The sequence below is a fragment of the Prenolepis imparis genome, unplaced genomic scaffold (genome assembly GCF_030444845.1).
Source record: "Prenolepis imparis isolate NDT839.2.m4 unplaced genomic scaffold, iyPreImpa1.0 SCAF_10, whole genome shotgun sequence".
Taxonomy (NCBI): domain Eukaryota; kingdom Metazoa; phylum Arthropoda; class Insecta; order Hymenoptera; family Formicidae; genus Prenolepis; species Prenolepis imparis.
Genome location: NW_028141168.1, coordinates 8,066,011 through 8,079,936, shown reverse-complemented (window position 1 = coordinate 8,079,936; position 13,926 = coordinate 8,066,011). Strand labels below are relative to the sequence as shown.

The 13,926-nt window shown below is 35.9% G+C and overlaps 1 protein-coding gene across 5 annotated transcripts in view; it reads right to left on the bottom strand.

The window, feature by feature from the left end:
- Positions 1-314: 314 nt before the first annotated feature.
- Asap (ArfGAP domain of ASAP) overlaps positions 315-13,926 on the bottom strand; it is a 49,534-nt gene continuing 35,922 nt past the window's right edge. Inside the window, exons 4-17 of one of the 5 annotated variants that reach the window (XM_083048287.1) lie at positions 13,427-13,681; positions 12,453-12,538; positions 12,109-12,265; positions 11,463-11,727; positions 11,147-11,374; positions 10,485-10,707; positions 10,213-10,393; positions 9,670-9,945; positions 9,382-9,534; positions 9,104-9,314; positions 8,611-8,724; positions 8,206-8,369; positions 6,744-6,812; positions 315-5,520 (exon numbers count right to left, since the gene is read on the bottom strand). In XM_083048287.1, coding sequence (XP_082904413.1) covers positions 5,305-5,520; positions 6,744-6,812; positions 8,206-8,369; positions 8,611-8,724; positions 9,104-9,314; positions 9,382-9,534; positions 9,670-9,945; positions 10,213-10,393; positions 10,485-10,707; positions 11,147-11,374; positions 11,463-11,727; positions 12,109-12,265; positions 12,453-12,538; positions 13,427-13,681 — 2,598 coding nt within the window. In that variant the 3' untranslated portion in view covers positions 315-5,304. Of the gene's footprint in view, positions 5,521-6,743; positions 6,813-8,205; positions 8,370-8,457; positions 8,725-9,103; positions 9,336-9,381; positions 9,535-9,669; positions 9,946-10,212; positions 10,394-10,484; positions 10,708-11,146; positions 11,375-11,462; positions 11,728-12,108; positions 12,266-12,452; positions 12,539-13,426; positions 13,682-13,926 lie in introns of all 5 variants that reach the window. The other 4 variants (XM_083048283.1, XM_083048284.1, XM_083048285.1 and 1 more) reach the window with 4 other exon arrangements.

Genomic DNA, 13,926 nt, shown 5'->3' with positions numbered 1-13,926 from the left:
ATATGTTAATATTTTAAGAATAATTAATTTTTTATTTGGCAGCATTTTTGTTCTCTTCTACATCAAGATGCGTTTAAAACACAGGATACAAGACATGCTGTTTCTGAATACAAAGATACACTCGATCAATTCAGTTACATCTATTTAAAACAAATATTCGATTACTTCTTGCGTATAATTACGTTCAGTTGAAGATGTGATTATCACTTGTGTTCTAAATATCTCTTATTCGGATTATTGATTTCTTATCGTGTGTATCTGACAATGATAGTGTCTTCGATGAGGTAACTTTGTAGAAATGAAAGAGCTGTTGATTGATTTTGTAGTTCTCTAAACAGCATTTATTTTCTCCTTCTGTTACATTTTTTTTTAAGTCGCGCCCCGACGTTGTGCACAGTTTTAACGGTGAAAGATAATAAGTAAACGTCGATACAATATTATCGTTCCGTATGTAATATATAAATATTTAGACCTGTACCCCGGCGACACAACACGCGTTCGCCGAATATCTAGAATCGTGTGATTTTTGTTCGACGACTTGCATCATTCTTCCTCTTTCTTTTGCTCACCATCTCTAACGGAATGGCTACGTATACGTAGGGATTTAATATATTAATATGCATCTTCTTACACGCAAATATTGATACGAGGTTGTTAAAATATCGGATACGATTATAAAAAAAGGATCCATCCTCCTCATAAAAGCGGGTCCTCGAGTTCGCGTCTCTTCCTATCATTATAATCAATTTTCTCCTCTCTCTAAAATGAATTGCTGTGCAAGATGAATACAGAAACTCAAATAACAGAAACTTTCCAAAGTCTTTGTTGATCCTTTGTTTCGATTTTCTTTAATTTTTATTTTGTTGATTAACAATTAATTGAAAAACGCTGACGTCGATTGAGAGATTTTCCCTCTTTCCATCTTTAATAACTCTGTTGTAATATATAGAATTAATCATGGTGATACAATCATTGATTGGCTCGAGTCACGCACTTCTTTGTTGTGCGTACCAAATATTCCAAAAACCTCTTTCGTTTTCGCTATACATTCACGCGTCTCGTCTAAAGTACGAGAGAAAGTGGCTACAAAATAATAATAAATATTTATGATCTACCTAACGACTATTCTTAAGTTTGAAATGCAAAGAATCTCGATCGCATCATACGGTTATTTAAATAGACAGTATCCACATACTTCTTAAATCTAGATCGTAATTTGATATATATATATATAATGCGTGTGTATATATATGTATTCGATATAATATAAACATCAATTTATCTCGTGCTTCCTCTCGTCGTCAAGCATATACACACACACATACACGCGCAAAAATTTCTACTTTTATCTATACACGTATTTACATAGAAATCGACCACACGCTTTTTTACTCTTATCTATCCCGAAGGTAAATCGATATTGTGTTGATGCGCTTGCGAAGAAGTCGATGAATTCCAAGACAACGTAGATTGTGGTGAGAAAGACTCGTTAATCTAATATTAAATAGATAACATTTTTTCTTCTTTTATTACAGATACTACGTATCGAAGTTGTAAGATACAACTTTGATATAACACTACATATCGTCCATTTAGGCGAGCTTATCTATCTTATCGCTTTGACTTAAAGACAAAATTGCATCCAGCCGCAATTTTTTTTATTTTATACTTTCTGTTCCTCTAAATCTCTCTAATTGTTTAAGAGGTCTACAAAAATTTCTATTTAACTGACGCCAGAAGAACAATCTTACTTTGTCTAAATGTGGTAACGAGTTTTGTGTTTGGTGTTTATATATATATATATATATATATATATATATATATGTTGCGTGTTTATATAGATGTTGCCGAAAAGAGATAATTAATAAAAGGTGGAGAATGCTCTCATAAAAAATTTTTATTATAGCCGATTCTCAACTTCATGGTTCGAATCGAAAATTCTGTATTGTCTGTATCGTTTATATATTATGTTTAGAATTTTATTAATGGATAATATATATTTTTTTTTGTTTTTAAAGCGAAACATTTCTTTCTGTGAAAGGAAATTTTCATGAAAAGCACTGCTTTTGATTTAATGGCACTTGCAGCATTTTCCATTTTCTCTCCTGTTACTTTATAAAGCTCGAACATTTTTAAAAAATAAATTAATAACTTTTTTTCAGAAAAAATAAAACATATTTAGCTTTTCGGAAAAATGTATATATGAATCTGACATATATGAGTATAACGTGATTTTTTTACAGAGATATTCTTTTCTTTAACTTCGATCGGAATAAAACCGGAAGATGATATATATTTTTGCTGCTCAGAATTCCTGCTACTTTTTAAATAAAAGAGTCAGGGATGTGTTGCACACTCCTAATATGTTTAAATCAATCAATTATACTTAAGAAATAATGTCACAGTTAATAGCGTTACAGCAATATATATATTCTACTTTCGTTCGTCTACGTATGTACAAAGCCCTTATATAATAATCGCAAGGAAAGAATTACAGCTTCACACACAGTAATCATTCGTTCTGTGCCCACAAGCATCGATATTCGCGATCCGTATAAATAAATACACGAGGAACACACGTCGATATCGGACTATAATGTTACTGATTCGTGACTATTTGCGGAATCATTTTATCGATCGACAGCATTAGTAAATAATCATGTTATTTAGTAGTAAGTATCGCTTTTGCAACAGTCTTTTCCGCTTCATTCGGAAAAAACGATCGAGAACCTTTAATCAGAACGTTATAAAACGGTTCCGCAAACCTTTCATTCTCGACGCGATTCTCTCCTTTTTTTATGCAATATCCTCTTTGGTCTCGTACATTCAAATAAGAATTATTAATAATAACGTAATGCAATATGTGAAGATTTCTGTCTGTCATGTTACACGTTTCCGTCATTTTTCGTAGCACGCTTGGCGGCTAAATAACCGGTTTCAAGTACCTTATTCTATTTGAGGATCGACTAACATGTAGTATGGCATTACAGAAAAAAATATACACTCGTTCGACGTATTTAAATCGAGTACGCTAATAATACTATGTCTCATGCAACATCGGTGTGTAACATCTCGTGCTCGACAACCGTAAAATTCGCCTCTTCTTTTCTTTTTTTTTTTACGCTAATTTTAATCACTTCGCTATAATTATAAGGACTACGATTCTGTATTTATATCTTACATTTAACGTCAGATCTGCTCGTTTGATTCTGAGATTTATTTGTCTCGTATGAAGATCACGCATTTGATTGGTATCTCAGACTTGGAGAATCAGAAATTAGCGCTAAATGTACAGAGTATAAATATGATTTTTTTTTCTACACCACGAGAGCTTCGTCTATCCTTAAATCGATCCATTATTGGCAGTATGAAAAAAAAAAGAAGTGTTCGCCAGATCAATAGAACGCACGAACGTTGTGACACACCAAAAAACCGTGTGAACTGTGCATATCTTTCTTTTTTTTCCACTTTAGCGCATTCAGTATCGCGAGAGTGTATTGTACAGGATTTTTCAAACATTAGTGAAAGCACAATTCTCTAATCTGCAGATTCGAGTCTTTATATATTTCTTTAGCTTTCTACATATATATAATTATTGTTATATATTTATTATTAGAGTTTATCTCTATCGATAGATGCTTGTTTGTGTTTTCTCTTTCTTTTTTTTAGAAGCGTCTTGTACATACGTTGAATGAATCGGACAAAATCTATAGCATCTCGTTTATGGAAAATGTCGTTCGACGCACGATTTGTTCGTTTCAATAAATTGCAAAGCGTGTGAAATAATTTACTCTGAAATATTATATATCACATATTAGCATCGCGCGATTTTATGATCAAGAATCATCTCTAATTCCTTGATTATCAACATCGGCTACAATACGCGACATATTCTTATATCACTTCCAACGTTATACTTTGTCAGCCGGATTTCTAACTATAGATTACATTTTGGATACCGTAAAAGTATATATATATATATATATATATTTAATTTATATATATATAATATGAATAGACGAATACATATGATCTCTACGCATAAACTCTTCAGATACAACATTCTTCGACAAACACCGGAAACCTGCGAATGTCGACATTGTGGCGTTTGTACAATTAGCTTTTTTTTTAAATCTTACGTTTAATCTTATGTTTCAAAGAGAACGAGAGAAGAAATTACACTTCGAGGAAAGATAAAACCCCGCTGCGTAATCATATCTGTCTGGATGACAAGACGATATCCCGAGTATTCATTATCGACTGTATTATTCATGTGCTTCAAAGGTCGATATGATTGTCATCCAGCGTAAGACACTAATACCTGGCTAAACATTATTTTCTTTTTTTTCGTAGTTAGTGCAATTTACGATGTACGTATTGATTGTGGCTCAATATAAAATCTTCGAGGTGTCTATTAACTTTATTTGAACCGACGAAGTAAATAATAGAATTAAATTAGAATAAGACACAGTATCACACGATATATGTGTTGATCGTGCATCATACATGACGGAAATGAAAATTGCAAAATACTTGATCGACTTTAAAGAATCGTTCGTGAGATGAGAGTTTCATTGCATGAGCAGAAATAACTTTGTGCCATAGAGAAAAGTCTTAGAACTCTTTAATGTTCAAGAAATCGTCAACAAGATAGGTAATCTTTCTGGATAATGAAATTCGAATTTGCAAATAATTATGCAAATATATATAACAGTAATATTAATTAATTAGTAAAAAATAGAATTTTACTGTATATTCATTTTCCTTCCTAATTATAAATGTATTTTAAAATAACATAAAATTTTTTTATTTTTTGCTATTGAATATTATTTTCTCTTTATATAATAGATAAATAAAAAAATAAGAATTAACTAAGATCGTAAGCTTGCTTTCGTATGTTTAAAAACCAAAAAGAAATACATCTATATCACTATTTTGTTCAATTTTTTTAAGTATTTATTATCTAGGTGTAAAATTCCACCCTTTTGCTCGCGACTGATGCACTCCAACTTCTTTTCAAGGTGATACCAGTTTTCCTACGAGACACAACTACGAGAAATGCAGACTAAACTCTTTCATTTAGTAACGGCGCTCGTCTAATGTCTTCGTTCCTTCGATGAACGCTCATGACACAGTCGTCGAGCTCTGAAGAGACACAGCTTGAAGAAAGATGGCTTGAACGCGCGTCACGTTGTTGGTTTATTCCCTCGGCTTCCTCAGCCAACTTCTCCGGCCGAGACTGGCGATACTCATCGAACTGGCAGTGCTCGTGACGCTCGTTAACGAGTTAAGGCTTACCGAATGTTAATCCTGCAACATGTGCACGAAGCTAATCGGAAACATGCCCCGTCGTTCCGGCGCTCGTTCCAGGGCACCCTCCATCCAATTGTCATCGTCGGTCTGCTCGTTCGTCACGATGATGACCTCGCCCTCGCGAAACGACAGCTCGTCCTCGTTGTCGGCCACGCAGTCGTACAGGGCTCGACAGCGTCGAAGACCCGTCAAGGTCGAAGACGTCGGCTACGTTGGGGAAAAAAATTATAGAATGAGAAATAGGCCGAGTGTCGTAATTAACGTGCGCGTTTCAGTCATCTCGCAGAAGCAAGCATACTTTTGTCGCTTGTATCTTTTGTCAGGGGACGACAAGCGCGTAAGAATACTTGTTCTCCGGAGAACATTGGAAATTCTAGGAATTGCAAGTCTTTAGCACGCCGTAAAGTTACTTTCATCGGTGTCGATTAATTCATTAATCCGTTAATTAATTTTATTCATAAAATTTACTCTCTAATTAATTTTTTTCTAGAATTAAAAGAAGTAATAAATTAGTAGCGCAAAATTAAATTATGTGTACAGACTGTAATAATTATATTCTTAATATTTAGACTGTAATAAGTAATTGTATGAATGTATATATCTAATTTTAATATAGATATGAAATATATATAATGAAGTATAATTTTGTAGATGGCTATATATATAAAAATTCTAGAATTTCCAATATGAAACATCAAAATCATGCTAGTTATACGATTTTTAATATTCGAGTAGCTTATTAGAGTAATAGTTTTAGAGGGGACATATCACGAAGAAGTAATATAACGGATGCATTCAAGTATTGCCAAACCATTCGGGGAAATCCATGCGAGAATCAGTATATTTACAGTTAATTTCACATTTAAACGACTTCCTAAATATATATATATATATATAAACTGTAAATCAGTCACAAGAGTCGTGAAAGGAAATATAATTTTATTTAAGAAAGTCTCATGTTAATGAATCGGATAGGACTGATAATCGGTCGAGAAAAAATGTAGATGTTAGTTCGCACACAATGCAACGCATTTTACGTTGTCAACGGTCAGAAGGCAATATACAGAGTTATTTATAGTTCTTGTGAAAGAGAGATTCATATCATTGTTACGATCGAGTAGTATCTTAACTGATAAGGAATATCTGTATGCTCCAACTGGCGGCAAGGCCGAAATGATTATAACGCGGAAATAACACATCCGAAACCTTGACGTTATACAAATGATGATACGAACTGATCATGCAAAACAGTGCTACACTTGAAAGTATCTATAAAATGACAGAGCATTTATAAATCTTATCATTTAGATTTTATAATTAATTATTGCGACGAGACACGATTATATTTCTTTTTGTTTAAAGATTACGTTTCCAGAAACAGGTAATTTCAAGTGTAACATGCTGGGTAATGTGGGATGGCTGATGTTTACCAGATTCAGATTTAGGAGCAAAGATGAAGGCTCCTCGGCGTAGCTCTCTAGCCTGGACCGGTCCCTTCGCTGTACCAACAATGGTTAATGACAAACCATAAAGCACACTGATCTTGAAATTCATGCATTCACTGATATTCACACACCGTAAATGGATAGATAGATATTTTACATCTGATCATTATATTCAAATTATATCGCAGCGAATTATTTAATTCGCAATAAATTGCTTAATATTCTGCAATTTTCTCTTCGATTTTATCTCGAAAACTATTTCGCAAAATATTTTAAAACTTGATTTTGATATGTGAAAATTAATCTACTATTAATTATTTATTAGTGCTTTCGACGTTATCTTTGGGACGTTATTTTTTTCGCAAAGTTTATATATTAACGAATATGCAATGATTATTTATATATGATTTGATATGAAATGACAATGAGTGAAATGACTGGAATAATAAAGTGATAATTCTGCTAGTTGTTACGCGTTAGATAAGTTTTTCAATTATTACGTTTACAATTAATATAAACAAGGGTCAATTATAATATGGTATTGTAAATATGAATAATGGATACGAATAAGGGTCGATGCGTGTGTGACGTATGGTTAGTACTACAATATGCGAAATACTCAAGCCTGCACGAGTGAAAACTACACTACGGAGGAAACAACCTGGTTAGTTATACCTTCCCCTACTGCATTAGTATAAACTTCGATTAAACGGCAACCATCCGGTATGTGTGCAAACAGGTAAGGTGTGAGATAGTGCGATAGTTGTATAATGTTGATATTAAACACTTGTTAGGAAATATATATAGATGTAATATCAATTTTAAGGTATAATTTTGCCTGGCAGCCGCATTCGAAGATAAAAAGGAGATAAAAAATCGCATGCGAGAGCGAGAGCTTTGCATATTTCTATAAATCTTTCTATAGAAATATTTCTATGAATTTGTGTGCCTCAAATTCTATGTTTTCGAGAAATTTGGTCTTGTCAAATTTGATGTTGACATTCGCTGACAGATCTTATATTCATTATATTTATTTAAGATTATATCCTTTTATTTATATCTTGCATTTATTTACTAAAGGACCTCGTCGATATTTTTCATCAAAATATATAAAATTATTAATGGCATCTTGTATTTATTGAAGCAGCTGTATTTACATCTACAGTCTTGTATACAGATCAATATACAAAGCGCTCGCTTATCTCGAATCTTCTCTAAAACGATGTAGATAAATCTTAAAATCCTAAACAAATTTTCACCCGGTGCTTTGTTAGCTTTCGAATCGCCAATGAACTAAGATGCACGTATTCAGAATATCATGAATTCAGAAGAAAACGCAATCTTACATTTATCAAGAAAAAAAAGTACCTATTCCGTACATAAAAATAATATCTTTCCTTCTTCAAAATCGCGAAATTCCTATTGAGACAATTTAAGTATAATTTACCTTTCGCGGTGGCGGAATAGGATTGCCTAAACCATGATCCGAGCACATGGAGCTCAGGGATTCACTGCTACGTCCGTTGCTGAGTCTGCACGTGACGCCGGATGGCGCCGGAGGCGGTGGATTTCGTGGTCTCTGCAACGTCGAGCTGTTCACCTTGTCCATACCTATTCGCAGAAAGAGAGATGCGGATGTCGATATGATGATTATAATATCAGCAAGCTTCGCCTGCCAGATTTATCTATCTTAATGTACCGTGTCCGGTCGACGAGTCGCCGCTCGGTGATCTCTTATGATGTTGGCTATTTAGTGTGTTCAACGTATGCGGTAGAGTGTGTAAAGTGTGGCCGGCTAAAATTGGCTCGCTGGTCGTACGACTGTGCGTCGACGTAGACAAGGGTAGCATACCGTAGTGCGACGAGGTAGCGGCATTTCCGATGGATGGCGGCGGCGGCGGTGCTACCCGTTTCTTCAGCGAGCCGTGGATGTTTAGTGAAATGTCCGGCGCCATAGGAGTGGGAACTGCTCAAAAATATTGGCATAATCAAAATATTAGCAACAGAAAGTAAAGTGAATTGTACAACGTTGACTGTAAGCGCGTTTAGCAAAGAAAACATTGTTCCTAATTATTTTGTTAATATATAAAATATTAATAATATATAAATTAATATATATTAATTACATAATATATAAAATGCTATATAATAATAATATATAAAAAATGGATGATATATACATATTCAATGTGTCAAAGTTGGCTGAATTTACGATAACTAGGAATTACAATCAATTCCTATTGAACAGTTGATTATTATCTCTGCGCTGAACTCGGTAATTATTCAATAAATTATAATGCGTTCGACACAGATTTATCGTATATCGTATAAAATGTCTAGCTTACCAGCTACAGGCTTTCTCGCCTGTGGAGGTGGCGGTGGAGGCATTTGTTGACGATTCGTCGAGGCACTCGGAGAGGATCCACTTTGTAAACTATCGCAGGTGCTGCTCCGACTGCGTAATGTCACCGGGGAGTCACCCGGTCCAGTACCACCGCCTCCGGCGTATGATGGTGGTCTGCTACGTGATTTCTTTTCAGGTGTCAGGCATCCATTCTGCAAGAGGAACATTTGCGACTATGAATATATACACAGATAAATACAAATCGTAGAATGTATGTACCGATTTATTCCGTTTCAAGTTGATGCTACTCACTCTATCTTCTATTATCGTTTCGTCATCGGAGAAGTCTGTGGAACCTTCATCGTGAGAAAGATTCCAGTCAATGTTTACGTTGTCAAACAATGTCTTTTGCCTCTGGAGAGCGTGACTGAGCTGAAAGTATTTGTTCATTTCTTATTTTTCTTATTAAATCATCAGTTTTAAGCGTATTATAATTAATTAAAGATTATAAAAAATGATTAATGTTAAGTAAAAATATATTGAAAAATATTTATTTCGCTAAATTACCAATTCTTTGCAAGTGTGGTGTCCCATTTCCTGCGCAATGTCCAGTGGAGTCTTATCCTGTTTGTTTCGATGCGAGGGATCCGCGCCAGCTCGCAGAAGCAGCTTCATCGCTTCCGCTCTGTCGTGCCGCGCGGAAAGATGCAACGCCGTTTCGCCGTCGATAGTCGCCCTATCGATGCCACCGCTAGGCATGTTTTGCACCAGAAAGTCGACGATGTGGAGACTGCTGCCCATTTCGCGTAGAATGGCCAAGTGTAACGCCGTTTCGCCTACGTCCTAATCGACATAAATATAGATTTTTATAGAACTTAGCATAAAATAAGATAATTTTATTTATAATATATTTATATTTTTTATTTTTTTTTATTAATTAATTTATATTTCTTTTTATACAATCACATGAATTATTTTCTAAATCTAAAGAAAAATTATCGGGACTAAAACAAATTTTATCGCTATTATTAATAATTATTTCTGCAATTATGAAAGCATTTCTCTTAATCATCCTCTTGGTTCTATAAAAAGTCTCAATAATGTCCTCACCGATGTTGGCAACGGCGCAGCCAGATCCACGTTTTCAGCGTAGACTTGCAGAAGTTGTTGCAGATCACGGTTATTAACAGCATGTTCCAAATCGGAAAGTAGATCGCGCTCGTCTGCGCATGTGTTCATCACATATCTCTTGTCCACGTATTTGGCGCGTATAAACTCGTACCGCTCCTCCCTGAAGAAGCAAGAAAGTAAATATGAAAATGCTGAAAGTAAATGTGAACATTAAGGGATACGCGTCGTGAAAACATGATAAATTTACTCACATCGTCGACGTCGGCGACGGCTTGAGATTGTGACGTAACGTCGCTTCCATCACCTCGTTAAACGCCTGATTGGTCATGTGTCGTGCGAGCAACAGTTGAGCGGTGCCGACGTTATCCAGCGTCAGGGATTGTATTCGCGATATGTGCACGCCCAAGTCTCGGTGGATGCCACTGCACTCTATGCACACTATTATGCCGAAGTTTGTCGACAGCCACGTGGCGTCTGAAAAGGAGAGACAATTGTCATTCGACAACAAAACGCATTCACGAGGGAACTGGAGCGCTGGCTGAAAGTTGCCGCTTTGTCATGCGGAAATATCCGCGACAATGTCCCCCCTATGGCGAGCGAACCGGAGAGAACATTCATGCCATCCGATGACGGAGAAGTTCTTGCGACGATGGAAAAGTCTTAATTTTATGCGAGTATAATCTGATAGAGATATCACGCATACTACTTTGAAGACAATAATTATTTAATAATTCTAATAAAAGATTTCCATCATGAAAGTATGATTTAATTCGATTATAATTATAAATCAATTCATAATACGTCAGTCTAAGGGAAAAAGACGCCTCAGGCACGCGCCAAGAATAACGGAACGGACTTGGCACGCGTTAGAGAAAGGTCGGCCGCTAACAATCCACGACATTCAAGAAGTTACCGTTCTGCGAGGAGCAATCGCAGCACTGATCGTTTCCGGGTAATCGCATAACGCATCGTATGACGGCCTGCTGCAGCTCCACGAGGCTGGGATTTCCGCTGCCGGCCTCCGCCTTGCCGCTCGCGTCAAACGCCCGCAACAGGGCTCGTTCCTTGCAATTCACCAGGACCGACATCCATGCGCGCTGGTCCGTCTCGTCCTCCGCTTGAAAGTGGTACGTCCTATTGTCTGAAATCGAGACAATGACAGCATTACGTCGCATTGTGAGACGCGAAAACGAAGTTTCGCTCGGCCGTCAAGCGTGCAAGACACTTACAACTGATGAGATCGAAACCTCGTTTGTCGTCCGGCACCAATTTGATTTGGCAAGTCAATAGGTTCACCCTCGTGGGCGGCTTGTTCTCGTCCGCGTGGCAGATATCGAGGTAGCCCTCCGCCTGCACGGCGCACCGCCTCTTCTGCCAGACTCGCCTCATCTTGCCCTCGCTCTTCTTCAGCAGGTGGCCGGAACGCGTGACGCCGTGTTGCTTGTCACCCTGCAGCTGATGCAGCGAGTAGCCAGCGTTTGCGTTCGCGTTCAACTGTGAAACGGCATCGTAAACATTACCTAAGTTCTACGTATGACGTGTAACATACGATGACATATAACATATATGCTAATGATTTGACAATACGATTTGACAATTGATAAATAAATAATTCACAAAATTTTGAAATATAAGATATGATAAAATAATCTCTTAATTAAAAATATTAACAAAGTTTTAGTATTTAATTTTATATTAAATAGGCCGAAACAGACACAATGAATAAAACAACGACGCCTGAAGAGGAACGTGTACTGTGAAACGAAAGTGAAGAAGTAACGGTACCAATTAAAGACCATTAAATCTACTCCTACAAACGCGCGCTTTCCGTGACGAATTAATGCTAGAAGGAGACTTGGCTCTCGTCGATGTTACCTCCTTGTCACATCCAGAACTCCTAAGAAGACTCCTGAGTTCCGTTAACCGTCTCCTTTCTTCGTCCTGCGTTTGCCTGATTTTTTGCAGCTTCACGCTGAGATCGGCTACGTACGAGCCGAAGTGTTCGATGGTCTTCAAACCATCCTGAAAATAACTAAAATCCCAAACGTAAATCAGAAAATTGAATTTCGACCGAATGCTTTAAATTCCAAAAATTAAGATTTCTAAGAGATAAATGTTTCTTATGATAATAACTTAAAATCAAATAAATATTATTATATTACAATGAAATCGCGATGTAATTGATGCAGTAATCAAAGGATTAATCGCGTTACACTCACTTTGTTTGCGCGTGATAATATTCGACTAGATGCTGCAACAGCTCGATGCCCTTCTTCGTTTTGATCTCATTCACTTTGATCAGATACTGCAAGCAAACAGAGAGCAATGATTGACACAGTTCGTGCCTTCCTCAAATACGCTTTTATCGAGCGTATCGTAAAAGCAATCTGCAAGTTATCACCACTCCTTTAATCTAAGGGTCTTCGTAAGGACTGCTTCATTGAGCTCCACCCATTTTTACGAAGAATCAATTTCAACATTAAATATTCTGCTAACCAGACTTCAAATTTCAATATCTTTTATGTAAATATTATATTTATTATCAATATCTTTTATATAAATCACTGGCGGATGCTGGGGGGAGGGGGGGGGGTTAACCCCCCCTGCAAATAAAAAAAGTTTTGCTGAATTCGTTTAAAAAATATAAGTAAAGAAAAACAAACGTTAAAGAGCTATCGATGAATATGTATATATACGAATATGTATATAATACAAATATATATAAATATATATTTATTAAAATCTGAAAACTTACTATTTTAATCATGTATAATTCGGAGTAGTTCTATTAATATCCCAACATTTTTAAGAGAGAGAAAAATAGATAGAATAAACTTAAATAAATTTATTTTTATATATAATATTTATGCTGTATTATTTTTCAATAATTTCCAGACGTAAAATGTAGACGACAGTTGTCTGACACCTTGCATAGACTGTCGAATAAAAAATGTATAACGACATAGACTGCGCTGTCGAGATTGTAAAATGTAAATGAAGTTCTCGAGTTAGAAGATATACTTTTTTAGCCCCGATACACGCGACGGTATCTAAACAACCGGATTTCGATGCACGCGCATCGAAGATATATACATATATATATATATATATATATATATATATGTATATACGCCTCTTCGCTGGGAGATGCGAGTTTATACTTTATGTTTAGATCTTTCTCTGCATCACTTACCTCGCACATTTGCAACTGAAACAACCGTCTCTCCTTCTCCATCTCGTCGGCGATCTCGGCAGGTGTGACCTCTGTACGAATCAGACCGGCCTCTTTCGCGTGCTGCTTCTTCTCCTTTTCGATTTTCGCGTACTTGGCCTCGTAATCTTTCCAGGCCTTTTCGAAGGGCCTCTTCAAGTCCCCCTTCACGCCCCTTAAATCACCTTTCAGCACCGAATCCAGCGGAAACATAACGATGTTGTTGATGTTTTGCATCTGAAATCACAGGATCAATGGTTGATGAATATTCATTCGTGGACGGTATATATTGTTTTTTATTAATTCAATAAAATACCATGACTGATATAGATCCAAGTCACAAAAAAATCTTGTCACATGAATCTTAGAGCAAAACAGAGAAAGAGGAGTTTCTATCAAGTACTAATTTTTTTATTAATATGTTTATTAATGTACTTATTAATTAAAAAGTCTTTTTATAGTATAAAATATTTAAATAGTTT